Raw genomic sequence first — 19518 nt, 5'->3', positions numbered from 1 at the left:
CTACACATGCTGTGCATTGGTCTGCAGTCATGCCAGCACATTGCACCATTCCATGCGTGGTTATAATATTCGGCACGTCATGATTGATCGATTCGGCGATTAAAATTTCGATTTTCATACCAGCTACATGCGATGCGTCAAATCGTACGCACACGGATCGATTATTGCCGAATCGTGTGAATTTTATGCGAACTCTACTTTAGGCAGATTATTGAAATGAATGAAGCAGAAAAAAATCGTGACAAAAGGTACAAAGGTCACAGTGGACGTGTTGAGTGACAGTACAGAAACTACAATACATGAGACGGACAATACAAACAATAGACAGAACAAATGGGACAGGCGGCACATATGACGGCACAAACACGATGAAAGATCACTTATAATGTATTAAAATCATGGCCATGAATCGTGACAATTTATTTGATTGTGGCACAAGGAGGGGTATGGAGGGAGGGCTAATCTTTATGTGCTGCACTTCTATTGGTCAGGGGCAGTGCCAGAAATTAGGCAGTTACGGTAAACATTTCGATTATTATGTTTTATTTTAATTATTTTATTACTTCCCTTCTACGTGACTTTACCGAAAGAACCAAGAAGATACGGTAAACATTTCAAAATAACCATAATAAACCACATTGGATAACAGATTGAAGGTAATTATGGATACTCTTTGGTTCTTTCGGTAAAGTCACGTAGGTATCAAAGAGTATGGATTCCTGCAGTCACGAAAGCTTCAAATCAAGATTAATTATGGATAGTTTTACAAAATTCTATTTATCTATCGAAATAGTAAGAAGTGCAAGGCACGCACAACACAATGAATGCACCATCGCCATCGCCAGCGTGGGTGGAAAACGTTCCATCCCTGTACGTCCAACACCGTGGCATTTTGCGACAAAATAATTTTAAGTTTGAAGGTAAGAGATGTGGTGAGGCCATGGAGGAGCTGGAATAGTCAAGACGATTCATTAATTAAATTTTGACACTCAATTAAATTTCTGGGGGAGGAGAAAGATTTGTAATTGTGGAAGGAGTCAACCACCGTAATCTCCACAGGCTTATTCCATTCTGGGTCACACCAAGATTGGCATGTTTTGCTCTTCCTTGTGAATTTAACCAAATTAGCAACTTCTTACCAGTGGCACACCACGGGAAGGGGGGGGGGTAGAGTTAAAGATATCATGTATGGGGTGGGGGGAAACAATGGGAAAGCGAAGAGAAAAGAGAATGGGAAATCAGAGAACAGGGATGGAAAAGGAATGGAAAAAATGTGACCAAAGGCTCAGGAAAGATGAGGATAGAGAAGAAGAGCCTACACGAGCACATCACCGGTGCATGGGGCAGCATCTGTTTTCACAGGGGGTACCACGCAAAAGCAAGGGAATCAGCGGGGGGTGGCCACACAGAAGTGACGTGATTTACAGGAGAGGCTTGAGCCGATTTAGCTATCCTGTGCAGATAACGGTTAGTGGTGCTGGATGTAGATTCGTTAAGAATGCTTTAGTTTGGGCCCCTGTGAGGCCCGGACATTCCAAGTGACGTGTAGCCATGCCAAAGTGTGGACACGATGAGCGTAAGTCAATGTCACGGGGACCTTTCAAGTAGTGAGTAAAATATGACTGACTGTGTGGTGCGTTGAGTGTTTGCAAGGCAGTCAGAACATTCCATATTGGGAAGGCAAACCTCTGACTGATTATGTTTCAACACTTAAATAATTTGAGTCAGCTCACATAAAAGTAACGTAACATTTTTACGAAGTGAACCCTTTTAATAATAATAGTAGTCGTAATAACGCCATATTTTTTATGCCTAGAGAAAATACTTAAGTGAGTTTCAAGACTCTTAATGGTTTTGTCTTTTTCTCCTGTGATTTATATTTCAAATGTGCAAATCAGCATCGTGACACCGACATGAATAAACTCCATTCATATCTCTGCAAGAACGTGGAACATCACCCCATGTTACAGAACGGCTTCTGGAAGTTGATATTACACAGATCTACTCCTGAGAGCACTTCAAATGCCTGTTTGACCCACTAGGTGATGCACCTTCTTACAGACCGTACGACAGAGGTGTGAGAATTTGATGGCAGTCAAACCAAAATGTTTCTCATCATCAAAGCTCAAAATATTCAGAACAAAAAGGAGATATCCTCAACGAAACGAGAGAAAAAAATAACTTCATTATACTGTTGACTTTTTTTGTGCGGTCATTGGTGACTGGCCTGATCCACCAACTCGCTACTCTTGAGAACCTGGTTATATTCGAAACTAAGAACTCAATGGTGCTGGGCTCAGTGCTCGGAGGTGTTAAGGGTCCTCTGAGCCACCCACCCGCCCATTGGCACTTCTGCATTTTGTTTTGGCGAACTAGCAGCCACAGCAATGTGACAAAACCCAAGCACATTAGTTACCACTGTTATATGACATAACGGGTGGTAAACCACACATACGACATGCACAATGCCTTCTTACCTATGGTTCCATAATGTACGACAGTGTTATTGCATGGATAAAGCGTTTGAAAACAACTCGCATGTGTGAGATCACTTTCAGTGCTGCACTAAACATTTTAATTAAAATACCACTTGCGCAATTAAGTGTGCTAAGAAACACACTAACGGGTATACAGCACCTCACAAGCTTTAGCTTGTGGGTTGTCACTTAGAATGCAGACAGAAATGTTGCGAATACAAGCAGCAATTTACATATATGGTAATGTGGATACATTAAATAGTGTACGTGATGCTCATGCTGTAACTTGGTGCCATACGACCACAACCACAACAGCCCCTTTGCGTAAACATGTGCCATGGGTTGGCATCGGCATGCGTGAGTATAGCGCGAGTATAGCGCCGGCATTGTGAACCTTTGGCAGCACACCCAAATAATGTCAAAAATTCTTACAGAAAGGACTAGAGGCGCAAAGGGTTTTCCCACACCACAAGTGAACCGAACATTGCACTGTCTTTGACGTTTGTATTTTGGGGAGGTTAGAGTGGCTCGAATCACAAATCAGGAGGTTGAGAATTCAAATTATGGTTGGAAGTCAACACAGCCCAATAATAATTATGATACCCCCAGGGTTGGTAAAATGAGTGTCACTTTTGTGGGCGGGGAAGTGAATACAGTGAAACTCCTCCATACTCCTACTATCCGTGGCCCCAATACAGTATTAACATTAAAAAACCGATGAACCTCGGATGGATTCTTCCTATTTTCAGCATTTTTCATGGATAAGAGACGTGGCCCATGAAGTGGCAGCAGACATCCTATTGTGCGGCTTCATCTACCTGCAAGTTACGCATAAATGGTCCCTCGGAAGAGCTAAATTCCTTCTATTCTACGGGTCTTTCACGGATAAGAGTGGAAAAGCAGTTGGTGGAAAATGCATCCTATTACCCAAATTCACCCTCGTATAATCGTGCTGGTATCAGGAGCAATTGTAACATGTAGAAATGAGAATTAGGATTCTTCCACACATCCACAAGGCTAAGAGTGTTTTCACTGTGGCGGTAATTCGATGGAGAGACTGATCCCCGCCAAGGAAATGTAGAACTTCTATTCCTAGCTCTGGGCCGCCAACAGAATAGCGCGTTTGAGCAGAGACATACACACTTAACTTATTTTATATGCAGTAAACCTAGAATCAAGTGCTTTTGAAATCAACACTGCTGGGCTGTAAGAGGGCTGTGAGAGTGCAAGTCCAACAAGTGTGTTCCCCGACCTGTCACAATTTGTGTGTTAGCTCACTCAAACACTAAATAAAGACCTTGCCATACAGCACTCCTGTAAAGGAGTTTGGAGACTCACTGGGGTTTTCTCTTCCAGCTAAGTCAAAGACTATGAAGATTATTTTGAGAACACAACGGTATACACTATTCCTAACAGCGGACCAAACTGCCAAGGCGTAACGTGGTTTTGTACTTTTTTTGTTCCCTAATTAGATGGATAATTACATAATGCTGAGAATATAATCCCAAATGAGCTAAACATAGCTAAGAACAGCTATCCTTTACAAAGCGGTGAAGAAACATTGTACATTGCAGATAGAATCAACGCCCACAGGTTTACAAACCATTTACTTGTCTTCGCAGATGAAATTTCAGAGATTAGTCAGCACTAACAGCAGACTTTTTAAGACATGGATGTGCATCGTGCAACATCGTAAACCTATGATTTATAATCCAATAACATCCGAGTTATATTATCAAAAGCTATAATTGAAACCACAAAAAAGGATGTCTGTGGCCAAAAACGTTCAATTATTCTCCAACGTTATGGATAGCCAATCGTATGTCACACAGTGCTCTGAACTACCTAAGGATATACCGCTGAGATGAACAACATTCTCCAATTATCCACAGTTTGGCATGAAACCAGGTCAATGCATTCCTCGCAAACATTACTATCCTCCGAGCACCAGCCTATTATCTACGATAATTGGCACTTTTCTATGTCGGCCACTTGGCATTTAAAGATTTTAGGCCTGTGCTCAGGAGTTGCGGTTAAACATTTTATACCCACATTTACCCAGCAACGATGTTTGTTGTTTATGTTTTGACTCTGCATTTTTATTTGTTACACTAGACCGTTGCTGTTTCGACGTGTTTACGTTACCCAGGTCTCGCTTGCAAGATACTTTCTGAGCTCAGTGGATTTGCACTCACTTTTTAAATAAAATAACTGCATTACAAATTGAATAATGATGTTTAGAACACAAGGTATAGCACGTTATGCTGAGCCCCTCTTTACAGTTTTTTCAGCTCGAAGAATTTCAAAAACGCGGTGGCGTTTCTCAAGGCAACTGGCAGCCAGCATAAAACCGACTCCATTTAAACATATTTTTTTATTTTTCTAATCTGTGTCCATCCAGCACAATTCTCTTCCATGCATCAAAATCTATCGCGTGCAAATTTAAACACGCAAAAGGTCTGATATTTATGAGGCCACCAGAGTAATACAACCGAAGAGTTTTATTGCTACAGTGAGGACCCTTTACCGGTGAGTAAATACAATCATCAGGGGTGGCTCAATCTCATGTTTATGTGAGCACAGATCTTTCAAGGCAATCTTATTGAGTTAGCCGTTTAGCCTGCAAGTATATTTAGCAACCTAGCTATTGATGGCCTCAATGCCTCCACTATCCATCTTGCCTTCCCCTCCTGATCTTAATGCCAACATCTGCGAATCTAAAAAGAGCCATGGGCATCTTTGTCCATCCATTTCACACAGCAACAGTGTACATGACTGATACCTAAGTGACATTCAGCATGTTATTGCTGTAATGCCACAGTGTGCGATTAATTTAAATAGGGGCTCTGTGTTGGTGATATTTTCATAGGGGGATATGTTAAAGTTGCGTGTGGGCAGGTGGATGTTACCATTGATTGCATGCTGTGGTGATGCAATTTACACTTGCTGGTGAGGTGATGACACTAGATTGTGGGCTAATAAATGACAGTATTTTAATAACAGTTCTCTATCCAGCGTATACACAGGTTTCCCATGTGAGATGGTTACCGAGTCTCAAGAGACTAGCAGGTTACGACTGATGCACACATTGACACCAACCAACGCAAAGTAAGCACGCACTGCAAATCCAAGGCAAAAAAACACCGAATACAAAAAAAATGATGGTCGAATAATGTCCACGGACTCGCACGGCATGGGATGCTCTCGTTCAGCGGTGGGCTGACACAAAGGTCAACGATGTGCACGTGAAACACTGCAGTTGCATCAAGGCACTGGACACTGCACGTGTTTGTACAATATTCTGAGAAGGCCTAACAAACGTCCGTCAAATGGCCTGCGTAGTGTCGGGCTTGTAAACGGGTGCCGTTTAAACCATCCGAAGCTGGTGTTATTTATGGAAAATGGATTTTAAAAGGGCCGAGTGTGCCACGGCCGCGACATCACTGGAGGCTCTTTAAAAGATGAGAAACAGTAAACAATGCGCCTGATCGCCAGCTGACAGCAACGCACACGGCAAGCACATGGGCTCTTGCATTTAATAAATAATCATCATCATCACAACATTTACTGGCGGGGTGTGTGTAGTAGTAAGCCTTTTTGTTCGACTTTCCATCTCACTGCGTGATGAATAATTCAAAAATGTGCATGCACTGTTCAAAATAGTAAATGTCACACACAGCCTTCAGACTGTCTGAAGAGAATGAACTTTGCGAAACGCAAGACACCAACGAAACCAGAGAGGAAAATACTGTAATCCCATGTAAATACGAGAGCCTTTTGTTCACACTTTGACGACGGACAAGCTTCGTTGCGGTACCACACAGTACTCGTTCATAATACAGGGTTTTTTTGTTAGATCGCGTAAATATATAAATGTGTCGTTAAACCCGTCACCACCCGACACTTAGTAAGGTTTGTCACGTAAACAGAACATGCCAATTCGTTACTAATACAGCAACACCGGTGTGTTGGAGAGTAAAGCCACAACATTTACAATCTGAGCACGACGTTTCGCCTGTAGTTACAACCGGCATCATCAGGCGACAGCCAGATTTGTTGTTGGACTTTTACTGTGCTCCCACTCTCTGTCGCTCCCCGCTTTCACCAACACGCACCGACCAATTGTGTGAAGTATGGTCAAATAACCACTACGAGCTACAGGGTATGACGGGTGGGGGGTAGGTTGGAGGCCTCATCCAGCAGTAGAATGATAGGGAGGCATGGACATGTGCATGCAATTTTTCTTCAAAGCGGCAAAACGCTGCTATTAATATTACATTGAGCTCCTTTGCTGAACAGCTTAACTTTTTTTTTGTCTTTGTACTTTCTGCCTTTTATCTTGCACTCTACTGGTTTCATCTCCATGGGCGTTTTGCATTTTTATCTTAAACATGATATTTGACTTAAATGTTCAATTACATGTACCTGTACAATATTTATTTTATTCTAATGTAATTATTATTTGACGAAAAAATACAGTTGTAAACCTCTCTGTGGCAAGTTGCAAAACCACATGTAAACTTAGTTTGTTGTTTAAATTATTGTTAATCTGGGAAAGAATATTCCATAAGAGGTGTTTATATCACCTGCCACTTTGCATTGTAACATTTGCTGACAGCCACATAACGGTGAACCACATTAGTCGCCACAAAAGCGTTAATCGCAGCTCTCAAACGCGTTTCACACCACGCAAAGGCCAATTATCAAACAACAACAAAACTAGTACAATTTTAATTACTTAAGTTTGATAACCATAACGGCAGTCGGCACGAATCCCGTTATATTCATTAACATGTGATCCGACAAGCCCGAGAGCTCGACCCCGTTAGGCCTATCTCGCCTACCGAGGGACCTCACCCCCGCTCGGCAGAGTTCAATAGGCGACACCGAAGCGACAACCCGCCCGACCCCGACCCCCCCCGGGCCTACATTCACTACCGGGGGACATCGCCCTAAGCCGGTAGGAATCGCCAGGCAAGGCGGTGTCGGGTCCCGTGCTTAATGAAACCCACGGCTTCACCACAAACAACGTAGTTAACAGCGGGCGACACTTACGGTATAAATCTGCACGTCCGACGCGTATGATCATGTAGGAATGCCAATGTCGTCTCGTTTGAACGTGTTTTGAGCAGCGGCATGCGCTTATCTTGTTATCATCACCACCATCACCTCCGTTCACTGCCGACGCGAACAGTAAAAACACAAACCACGAGAAGCGGTCGCCGAGTCGCGGCTCGAAGGCTTCCAGCCATTACCCGGGGGGTTGAAGCGAACAGCCCGAGACTCGCGACGTGGAGGAGGAGGAGAAGGAGACGGAGGAGGAGGAAGGGAGGCGGTCACCTGCAGCGGCGGAGAGGAGCGCGCCGAGCGGAGACGCCGCGCGGAGGCAGCGGCAGAGTCGCCGGGGGAGGCGCGAAGACGGCGGCGTTGGGAGGGGGCTAGGGGGGGGGGAGACTGGGAGGGGGTGAGGGGGTGGGGGGGCGGGGGGGCGGGGGGAGGGGGAGTGGGGGGGCGGGGGGAGTGGGGGGGCGGGGGGAGGGGGAGTGGGGGGGCGGGGGGAGGGGGAGTGGGGGGGCGGGGGGAGGGGGAGTCTGGGGGAGGGGGGCTGGGGGGTGGAGGGGGGGCTGGGGGGGTGGGGAGGGTGCTGGGGGGAGGGCTGGGGGGGGGGCTGGGGGGAGGGCTGGGGGGAGGGCTGGGGGGGACTGGGGGGAGGGCTGGGGGAGTCTGGGGGAGGGCTGGGGGGGTGAGACTGGGAGGGAGTCTGGGGGAGGGGGGCTGGGGGGGGTGGAGGGGAGACTGGGAGGGGGAGGGGGCGCTGGGGGGGGTTGGGGGGGGAGACTGGGAGGGAGTCTGGGGGAGGGGGGCTGGGGGAGGGGGGCTGGGGGGGTGGAAGGGAGACTGGGAGGGGGTGCTGGGGGGGGGGGGCTGGGGGGGGGGGAGACTGGGGGAGGACGTCTGGGGGAGGGGGGCTGGGGGAGGGGGGCTGGGGGGGGGGGCTGGGGGAGGCTGGAGGGGGGGCTGGTCGGGGAGGGGGGCTGGGGGGCGAGCGCACCGAGCACAGCGCACGTAGAGAGACACCGCGGGGTTGTTGGAGACAACGTGGGGCGCGTGGAGAGGCCACATGGCCCAGAGAGACAACGCAGGGCTCATAGAGAGGGCACATGGCCATGGATTCAATACAAGGTTCATAGAGACAACACAGGGCTCATGGAAATGCCCCTGGCTCATGGATTCAATGCAAGGTTCATAGAAAGTAGGAGGGCTCCTGGAGACACCACATGGCCCAGGATTAAATGCAAGGCTCGTAGAGACAATACATGACTGATGGAGTTAACTCATAGATCAGAGGCAACATAGGACAAATAATTTAAGACTAAAATTAGCCAACAATGTCTGTGTCCTGCGTGTGACGTCACTCCATGTCGAACAGCCCCCCTCTTTAATAATCATGAGCAGGTGACGTCCTCCAAATGAACATCCCCTCCACCCATTCATAATAATTAGCGGCTGACGTCACTCCACATGGGGGGGGGCGAGGCGCCTCCTTCCCCCTCCTCGGCGTCAACTCACAACTCACTACAAAGGCAGAAACCTCACGTCACGCGATCTCCGTGACGCTGTTGAGACATCGAAGTAAAAATGACGTCGTGATGAACAAGGGATTATAACCTTTACATGAAATAAGTCTGTGTCACCGCGCCCTTACAAATTGCACACGAATGGATGCAATGAATATATCACGTCGCGGTCTGCTTTTCGCTTGCAAGTTTCAGATTTACTGAAATACATCCGTCCTTGGACGGGCAAAAGTCTCATTAACATGAGACTCGTAGAGCCAACAAGAGACTCGAATATTCAACACATGGCTCAGAGAAATCATCGGACTCAGATAACATATATGGCTCAATCAGCACATAGGACTCAGAGACAACACCTGGTCCATAGTCAACATAGGGTTCATAGAGTCTACATTGGACTCAATGGACAAATAATTAAAACCACTAGAATTATAAATAACATAACTACTTGCATAAGTAAAAGTGTGTAATAATAACTTCATTTGTACTTCTCCATATTAGCACCGGAATAACGAACATTAATAAACACGGTATAAATTATGCTGGATAAATGTTTGAATCAAATCCAGAATGTGTAAGTGCATGAGCCAAAATATTTGTTTTGATGGAAGGTCTTAATTTAAACCGATATAAAAAAAATAGGAGGATGCAGCCAATAACATGGAAATGGACTGAAGGCATGCATTTCTAGTCTCAAGAATGCAATGAACATTGCCCTTTGAGAGTCTTGCTGAACACTTTTGCCAAAGTGTCAACATGACTTTGAACAAAAGTACACGGATGTGGTCTGCAAAGAGGGCCCATAAAAGTCAGCCAGTCATCTGCATTGGGACATTTATTCATCAAGTTCTGCACAGAAGTGTTTTGGCAACAATTGAGTAACTGCACCGTGGCTGCCATCATCGGGATATTATGGGCATGTGCATACGTTGGTCCATCCACTGCTGGATGAGGGGTTATTTAGTCACAAGCTGGAGAGTGTGGATTGGTCTTGGTGTAACAATGCATGCATTGATTAACATTGATAGACTTACTAATAGGGTTTTTCCCCTTTTTTCTGGCAACAAAACCGACATCTTTTGCAAGGAATCATGCTTACATTAACCACAATACTTGCAGTCAAATGCAAGTATTGTGGTTAATGTAAGCATGATTCCTTGCAAAAGGTGTCAGTTTTGTTGCCAGAAAAAAGGGGGAAAACTCTATTAGTATATTTTCGTACTGGCAAAAGAGGTCCCATGATGAAGATTGATAGACTTTTATTGATTGTTTTTATACTCACAATAATAACATTTTACAAGAATAAGGTTCAGTCCTTTGTCAATTCACTGCTGGATGAAGGTCTCTCAACGTTGTGCTGGTCATGGGGCACATTTGACCATACTTCATCACGCCGGTCAGTGCTGGTTGGTTGCTGAAAGGGTGCCCAGTACCTGTTCAGATATCACTCAACACTGATGTTAGCCGTGGCTGAGAACTAAACTCAAGATCACGGAGTTCATAGCGCAGTGCACTAACTGCTGCACCACTAACTACTCCATTCAAGCTCACAATACACGCGTCGAATCGTGTCAGGATCGATGTTTTAATTCGTATACATTGTAGATCATGGATTTTCGTGACCCTTGCAGCTACTACATTTACCACAATGATTCTTGAATTACAATCCTGAATTGCTGGGCCTCGAATGGTTACACCCCTGTTGGACATTTCATGAACTCCAGCATATTCAGCGCTGAAACCAACGTTTAAACGTGTCAACTCGACATGTCTTGACCCTGTGAGTTCAAGTGTCATCAAGATGGAACAACTGTTTGTATGATGCTCCTTTCGCATATATGTCCCCCCCCCACCTAAAAAAAAGTATATTTTTACACATCACATTATCCACACGTCACATTACCCACACATCGGTTTAATACAAGCAAACTCGGGATAGATTTGTCCAATCAGGACCCATCCATATGCCTATAAACATATGGCAGTTCAACAGTATTGATTTAAGCTTTGTTGATGAGACCCCGAATGTCGAAACCAGCCCCGGGTTTTCTTGTATAAAACCGATGCTGATGAAAAAACGCACAGACAGCTGTGTGGCTCATGGGATGTCAATTTAACACGGAGGCATTCGCTACCAATATCATCCATAACCGTTTTTTTTGGGTTAGATCGCATAAATATAAATGTCTCGTTAAACCTGCCACCACCAGACAGCCAATAAATAAGGTTTGTCACGTAAGCAGAACATGCAAATTCGTGACTCGTACAGCACACTGGTGTGTTGGAGTAAATCCACAGCATTTACAATCTCCGTACGACGTGTCGTCAGTAATTACAACCAACATCAGACGACAGACAGATTTGTGGAGAAATCCTCCTGTTTCGTTCCTTAAATAGATAGGTGTGATGTTGTCACTTTTGAGCGCTTCTTGTGTGAAGGTTAGAGGGGGGGGGGGGGGTTAATGAATGTATATAATATTCTTGGTTCTTTCGGTAAAGTTACCAAAAGAACCAAGAATATGAATCCCTGCAGTCACGAAAGCTTTAAATCAAAATTTGAAAGCATATAAATTACAATGGCTATCCATTGTAATTTATATGCATTCATTTTGTGGACTGTGTAAAAAGCTATTTAATATTTTTATCTTTAGGGACAGATGAGAAAGAGGCAGTCTAATTCATTACGTTGCCTCTCCAGTGTTTTCCTTTTGTACCGCATGCTGTTAAGAAATTTTATTTATTTATTCAGCTCCTGCAGAGCTCTCAACACGTGGAGCGAAACGTCGAACAAGGTGCAAAACAGTACGCGGTACAACCCAAACGGGTCTCGAATATCCGTGAGCGGACTATGTCGGTTGTGGATGAACCGTGCAAGCGAGAAAATCCCTGACGCAAGCAGGGTTCATGAGCTGCCCCTCACTCGCCGAAGGTCAGTGCTCATGTGATCACCAACATGTTGATAAGTAAACCGATAACTTCCAAAAATATATAACACAAAGAGATAACACATCTAATCTCTTCACCCCCAGAATACATCAATCTCAACACGTTCGTCTTCTGCCTTGAAGGAAAAGAGGTTTTAAGGAGGTAGAGATTGCTATGCTATGTGCTGTGAAGGACCATTGCACAAAACGTTCCTTTTAAGGCCACCATGTTATTGACGAATGTGCCGAGGGTGTTATTCAATTGCGCTTTTGCACCACTGCCAACGCAGCAGCATCACCAAATAATGCGTCCCGTTATACAGTTAAAAAATATACACACACATTTAATAGCTTTATTTACATGTGTTTTGCATTTTCCTACTTGTTTTATCCGAGCCACCCCACATAATCTGAAGTTGAATGGATCGAATTCCTGTTCTATTCGTGCGTACTATGCTAGCAATATGTTCAGGAGCTAAAGGCCATGTCGAGGTCTGCTCGCCACCAGAAGGCTTCAGGAGAGCGTTCGCGTCGTTTTGCGATTCCTCCTCTATGGCCGATAGTTTAGTTCCATGGCCACAATTGTACTACTGTGGCTTGTTCCCCCACCACCCCCCCCCCATGTTCTATTGTAGTCGATGGTACGCACCGCACATGTCTTCGCGGGGGAATGTCAAAGCCAGGAGGTGCGATGTTTGCCTCTCGAAGATGTTTATTCTGGACGTCCGCGTCACTCCCTCGTGTTCGCACGGCAGGGTTTCTCTTCTTGATGTGGGCAAGATTCTAGAAAGGTGACAGCAGTGTGATCCCAGCAGGGGGACCGGGACTTGAGTCGACAGTGGGAAGACGATGTAGCCGTCTCGCGCTGGCTCTCCTCCCGTGTTTTGTGCTTTTGCGTCACCTTAAACAACTAATACCGCCATCATCAGAGGCAAAACGAACGTCGTTAATTCGAATCTCACTCAATTTCTGGAGCACAGGATTTATCATCACGCCACTCACCTTTGCACTCCCAACCATCGCAACGTCTGCCTTGCCCACATTTAACGAACTCACCCGTTCATGTGTAAACCATTCAGCGCTGTACTCGCATGATTAGTGGTTGACACGGGGAAACATGGCACTGGGAATGGTCACAAGCTTGTGGATTCAGACAAACCGGATACACTTTTGTAAATGATCGGAAATGTGGCTGCGTGCAATACACAGTCACGGAATGACCACGTGCACGGCATGATGGGAACACCGATCCAATGGTCACAATCGAGCCTGTTGTCGTCTAGAAATCATCTTCCGTGTATTATTACGAAGATTACCCCGTAGAATCGAAATCATAAAGTATGAGCCACATGCAGTTTCACTGGAATTAAGTGCAATAGTTAGTACAATGTAATGCTGATAATTTTAAACAAACAACGGGACATAGCAATGTCTTATCGTCTTCTGCAAATATAATTGGCAAAAGATTGTCAGCCACATTGCTGTGTTTTTCTTCAAGGCATTGTTGTCTTTTTTCACGTTTGCAGACTTGTTTTCATCATTCCACGAACGGATGGAGGGCCAAACCCACGCAAGTACGGGTTAGTAGTGGTGGTTGTTATTTGAATATCGCTCACCACGCTGGCTAATGCAGATTTGGTGAAAAGGCAGGGGGCATTGAAGGCGTGGCATTCATTGTGCGATGGGTTTTGCTGCACCGCCCTCTGCTGACAACACAACACACAGCAGCCTACGCACCGTGTTCACCCCCCATCAAAGGACTATCGCAGGCTCAAGTTTGCTTCGCTTCTGAGATCTGATAAGACTGGGCCGCATTTCGGGCGATTTGGTCACAGCTCAATAGAGCATATATCCAAGACAAAGGTGTTTTGGGGTTATATCGCGTGAATGTGTCGTTAAATGCGTCACCACCCGACACAGCCAATTACATAATTACCTAATTGGCTGTGTCGGGTGATGGCGGGTTTAATTACATTTATATTTACGCGATCTAATCCGAGAATATTTTTTTACGGACAATATTGGTCGCTAAAGCCTACGTGTTAAAGGGAATATTTCTTGCACATACACAACATAATGCATTACAAATACAGCTTAACCCCATAAATCAAAACAAATACCGTAAAATGAAGGCAAAAACTAAACATTTGTTTTCCAGTTAATTCAGGTTTATTTCAAGAGTCCTAGATGTTGGGTTTACACGTTGTTTATCGAACTATAACAACAAGAAATAATAAAATGTGGGACATTCATCACGATTACAGATCCTGTTGTCTGTAGATCAGTTTAGACAAACTGTAGCAGGCTCAGTTAATTCACGAGTGAATCATTCAAGATACTGAACATCCAGATATATTGAACTATCCAGTGTTTTTTGGAAAATGTAGCTTAAAAAAATGAAGCCGGTTTTGACTGAAAAACGAAATAAACAAAAACGGAACAGACAAATAAAGTCACCTACATATATGTGCAAGCACTTAAGCAAATATTCTCTTGCAATAAATGCACGTAAAGATTAACTTATCGAAAACAGCTCTGTGTACATGGCTATGGAGGGAAAACAAACGTGCACATTATTCGTAGTGTGGTTAAAATGTGTGAATGAACTACAAGCAACGGAGTTAGCACGAGCAAGTCCATCTTCTTGCTTGAATTAGAGAAATACGAAGGAGTTATTCAATGGCAGCTGACTGCCAAAGACTATAATGGTGTGGAATCAAGAACAGTAAGTGGACACCACATGCAGACGGTCAACAGAACGCGAGCATTTGCCGACACAATTTGTTGTTACCATTATCACACCGGCTTTCCAAATTTCATGAAATTCAAACCATGTCTGGTTGCCTTTCAAATGATCAGCATGAAAATGTACACGGCATAAAATCGTTAAAGTCAAAATATAAACGTTGAAAAGCAGTAAGGAAATGTACATTACAATTTCATAGTTTTTTTAGAAATCAAAAGTGCCTCCCCTGCCCAAAACGAGCGTAGGGAGCAGGTGCTCATTTTGTATTGGTGCCCTAGGCCAGTGGAGTAAAACTTACACACGTGTGGTTGGGTGTCAAACCACTGCATAACACAAGCACAGTTGACTTCCCACAAAGTGGGATATCGTTTATTCACCCCAGAACAATGATGGACCGAGTAAGCTCCAGACTCTTAAACTCGATCTTTCGATTGCGAGGTGGACGCAGCAATAACCACGATACCAATACTTCAAGATGTGTCGCCGTGCTGAAATATACTTGAGAAACATTGGGGAGAAATGTCATTAAAACGGTACAGGCGATTACCGGTAACGTACAGGAGAAGAGCCAATCAAGATTTACTTTTCTAATTTCATCCAATCACGTGGTTGGTCACGCACTGAATCCAGAAAATCTGAATCATCCAAAGGAGGCAAGGGGCTTGCAACGCAACAGCGAGTCGGTCAATTACAATCCATCATTCTCAGCAGCACCTGAACCGGTGGGTGACGTTTTTGGACACGCGTTACTAATCGAGTCCAGTTTTGTTGTACTCACTTAAATTATAGCGATCCTCAACACCGTGTGACTCACGCTCTCCATTCACAAATTTCCAACTCAAACGCAGTTTCGCTTCGGGTGGATGTGACATCACCCAACTTAAATAAAAAAGAGACAGTACATATTGGAACCATTAAACAGAAACAAAACTGTCCATCTGTAACTCACAGCATTTGGAACATTTCAATAACCGAGCATAACAACCAAAGAGAAATAATTACAAAAACCTTATTTTTTTTTATGTAGTTATTGGTTCCGAGATTTCAATTACTTAAAAAAAAGATGAACGTGAAAAAAAGTGAAGGTACTCTTTTGTACAAAGTGTCACATTAAAAATATATATATGCATTCTCCATGCATGCAATAATAATAATTAAAAAAAATCTGCACGTTCGGCGCGGCTTTTTCGCCCACATGATCCATAAAGCATACGAAAATACATACAAACTTTACACTTTTCTTTTTGCAATGCAAAACAGCTCAAGACACGCGCAAGCACGCAACAGCAGCAACAGCAGCAATTGCATTTTAAAGACCATAAGATCATATCACCATCGACCCTGAAGACCACAAAACCAGCGAGCTCACAGATCGTACTATTATCAGCGATCATAAGATCAAGTGAGGCGTCCCCACAAAGGGACTGACCACACAGTGCATTCCCATCGCTTTAGATATAGGAACAAATGCAAGCTTTGCCAGTGTAGGTGCCATACGCTCAGCTATGCACGGTACAAACACTCACATAGCAAGGTGCACTGCGGGCAGAGAGAATCACTTTAGAGTATTAGCAGTGGCGCAGCCTGCAGACATGTCTGTCTGCCTGCAGTCCGCCATAGCACCGCAGACCGCTCGACACCAACAGGTAAGAGGGTTTCTGCAGGAGAAACTTTACGCGTAGACGCACACGCACACACACGCGCAGCACATCACAACAGCTGAAGCAGACGACCAGATTTGCGGGACGCACCAGTCTCCTTCCAAGCCAACGCGTCTCCTCTGCTCGAGTGAGCAATAGGGTGCTAGCTCATCTTCAATTGGTGGCTCCAAGCGAGTGGTGAAAATTCCACATTCCTAAGGTGAGGGCCCGTTTTTTCCACCGGACAACCACTTTTCCACAAATAGTTTTTTTGTTTTATCAACCATGAAGACATTATGGGTTGAGGTGATCTCCATCCTCCCCCCAATTAGGATTTGAACCTTTCAAATGCTAGCGCTCAAACCATAGCAACACCAAGCCAAATGGTTGCCAAAATTGTTACAAAACATGGAAATATTGCAATAAAAAAAATCTTAATTTGCTTTTTTAAAGGATTAGTTTTACGTGGCTAGTATTACTTTGCCCCTCAATTGATTGTATTGTCTTCTATCCTGTCTTAGTTGACACGGTTGTTGTCTATAATGACTTTTGGACTGTTAATCTCCCCCCCCCCACCTTGTCTCAATTTGTCCTTAACTGCTTAAAAAGTAAACTTCAGCGCTTAGCAAACACTTTGGTGCTAAGGCAACTCGAGTCCCCCAGGCATTTGGACCAAACTGCCTGAAGCCTGCAGTTTATTACAAGCTTTGCTTCCCTACAAGGATGGGTTGCCAGCTTCAAACACAAAATGCTCCCCCCACCACTCCTTCGTTCATTCACATCTGCGGAGCGTTTAGCCTTGTATTCAGTGCATGAGAAAATAAGGCAGTACAGCAAAATGGTTTGCCGACATCCCTTAGAGATGTTGTGATATCCCCTTCGGTGTGTGGGGTATTTTCCAGGCACTTTGGTTTTCTCCCGTGCACACAAATACTGAATAAGAAATTGGCCAAACACCCCGATGCAAAACACAATCCGACTCCGTGACGTTTTCCTGGATTAGAACTTGGGGTTAAAGGTGCAGCTGGACAAACGGCTTGCTCATGACACTGCTGGTGAGAAAAGTCTCCATTAGAGGGCACGAAAGAGTAGCTGTTCCTCGGCATTTTGGTCTCCTCTTCAAAGCTCCCCAGACGTCTTTGGAAGAGGTGGGGAGTACCCACCCACCTCATCTGACCACGTGCGATCCGCCAAACGACTACCTGTGGGTGTTCCCCCCAAGAAACCTGCACGAGTCTTCACTCCCGCGCCAGGAGATGGAATCTAACCGGCGACCACTGGTTTGCAAGTCCAGTGTGCTCACGATTACAACATGATGGTAAAGGAATATCAATAACATGATTACATTTCTGGGGTGGCAATTAACAAGGCACACATGTTGCTGCACAATGCATGTTATTGACCCAGTAAGCGTTGTTTGCCAGAGTTATCTAAATTGTGCAATTTGCCAATTCCCAACAAAACACGGCACACGCTGGTGCCAGAATGTATCCGTAGAGTCCGAGAAAAGTGCCTGGGGGCATTGGGTGCCCGGTTATCCGGACTCTAGAAGCAGCACTTTATATTAACTGGAATCCACCTTCAAAAGGCTTCTAAATTACAAGTGTATAACAAAGTGTACTTCAGTGATGCGAAGAACACGACGACAGCCCGTAGATTCAAAGTCAAGGTTCTCCCCCCACCCCCTCCACCCCCTCCACCCACGCTCAAATGGAGGATGGGGCGATGCTCTTTTCCGTTAACGGAAACGAGCCAAAGTGTGAAATTCCAAATTCCCTATGGTGGGGGGACCAGTCTCCTCTAAGAGCAACTATGGGGTCGCCTTTGACAAAAAACAAACTCAATGGGCTTTACACTGTAAATAAACTTTCAACTTTGGATTTCCCTACCAAGAGGTACTCATTTGGTTGATCCCCCCCCACCCCATATAGATGAAGGACCGAGTTGATGCGCTTGCAGCCATCTCGAGGTGGAGGGAAAAATACCGAACGTTTTTTTTTCTCCCCAACTTAGCTTGCGATGCATTTACAAAGCTTTTACCAACCGCGAAGTGAACAAAATACGTCACAGCATCATGAGCGGGCGTAGCCCAATGTGGAGAAGCAGAATACACAGGACCACGCAACAACAATGCAATCTGCTCCCGTGTGCGCAGGGTTAAGAATGGCACGGATGGGACTGGCTATAGTAGAGACAGACGGTTAAAAACAACGAATGTAAAGAGAACAACGCGTTCAGCTTGAGCATTTTCAAGTTTGACATTAGAACAAGCGTTTCAGAGATCCATTTGAGACACTTCAGCAGCACGCCTCAGGTTTCACTTTTTTGCGGGCGAAAAATTGGTCATTCCCTTATTCCAGCGTACGCCTCTCTCTCTCTCTCTCGACACAAACCGTTTTCTTTCTCTCCTCATCGGCGTCGGTCCGGTTCGAATCACAAGGCGGGAAGTGGGCACGGTGCGGCGACCGTCGCTTCTCACACAAACTTCTTCTTTTGGGCAAAGTAAGTCTCGAACCTGGCGAGGGCATACTCCTGAAAGCAAAGGGCAATGACAAGGGAGGGGGGGGGGAGTGGTTACGGTGTCACTTCGAAATCCTGGCCAAGTTCAGGGCTGCGTATCAATTTTCCCTTCAAATTTAGGCAGCTTCATGTTTTTTTTGGACGGCTCAACAATTCGTGTTACATTAAAACAGTTTCTAACAAAACAGTATGACGGTGTAAAGTACAAATAGCACTCGCGTGGTCTGGACACGTGCGCATAGTATACAGGAAGTTTCGTGTACTACTGAAGTTACTCTACGGTATTGCTCCACGGTACATTATGACACCATTGTACAGGTAAAGTGCTAAACTGCTAATTTCTGATAAGTGGCGTTTCTGTGCCATATGGAGACGCAGCCAACAACAAGTGAGCACTGTTGGGGCCGCTGTTTCATCGTTGAGTTTTTGGGATTGCGACGATCTTCCATTTTTTTGTCCAGAATTTCTAAACAACTTTTAGGGCTCCTCCACACAAAAAACCCCAAGATATACTTGCGGACGACGATATATCTGCTCGCAATATTTCAAGGAACAAACTGTGATAAAAAAAAAAAAGATTTACCCCGGATAGCCACCCCGAGTCTCAAGGCTCATGAGGAGGGTCCGACATTG

At 45.0% G+C, this 19518-nt stretch overlaps 2 protein-coding genes across 8 annotated transcripts in view; both read right to left on the bottom strand.

The window, feature by feature from the left end:
• LOC144936486 (USP6 N-terminal-like protein) overlaps nucleotides 1-7909 on the bottom strand; it is a 63122-nt gene extending 55213 nt beyond the window's left edge. The window contains exon 1 of one of the 3 annotated variants that reach the window (XM_078863587.1): nucleotides 7733-7909. The gene's annotated coding sequence lies outside the window, so the exon portion shown is untranslated. Of the gene's footprint in view, nucleotides 1-7532; nucleotides 7579-7732 lie in introns of those variants that run through there. The other 2 variants (XM_078863586.1, XM_078863588.1) reach the window with 2 other exon arrangements.
• Nucleotides 7910-14125: 6216 nt separating this feature from the next.
• LOC144936484 (choline kinase alpha-like) overlaps nucleotides 14126-19518 on the bottom strand; it is a 66349-nt gene continuing 60956 nt past the window's right edge. For all 5 annotated transcript variants that reach the window (XM_078863581.1, XM_078863580.1, XM_078863583.1 and 2 more), the window contains one exon: nucleotides 14126-18897. In XM_078863581.1, coding sequence (XP_078719707.1) covers nucleotides 18841-18897 — 57 coding nt within the window. In that variant the 3' untranslated portion in view covers nucleotides 14126-18840. The remainder of the gene's footprint in view (nucleotides 18898-19518) is intronic.

The sequence above is a fragment of the Lampetra fluviatilis genome, chromosome 16 (assembly GCF_964198595.1).
Source record: "Lampetra fluviatilis chromosome 16, kcLamFluv1.1, whole genome shotgun sequence".
Classification (NCBI taxonomy): Eukaryota; Metazoa; Chordata; class Hyperoartia; order Petromyzontiformes; family Petromyzontidae; genus Lampetra; species Lampetra fluviatilis.
Note: the sequence above shows the minus strand (reverse complement) of the source record. Positions and strands in the feature narration are given on the sequence as shown.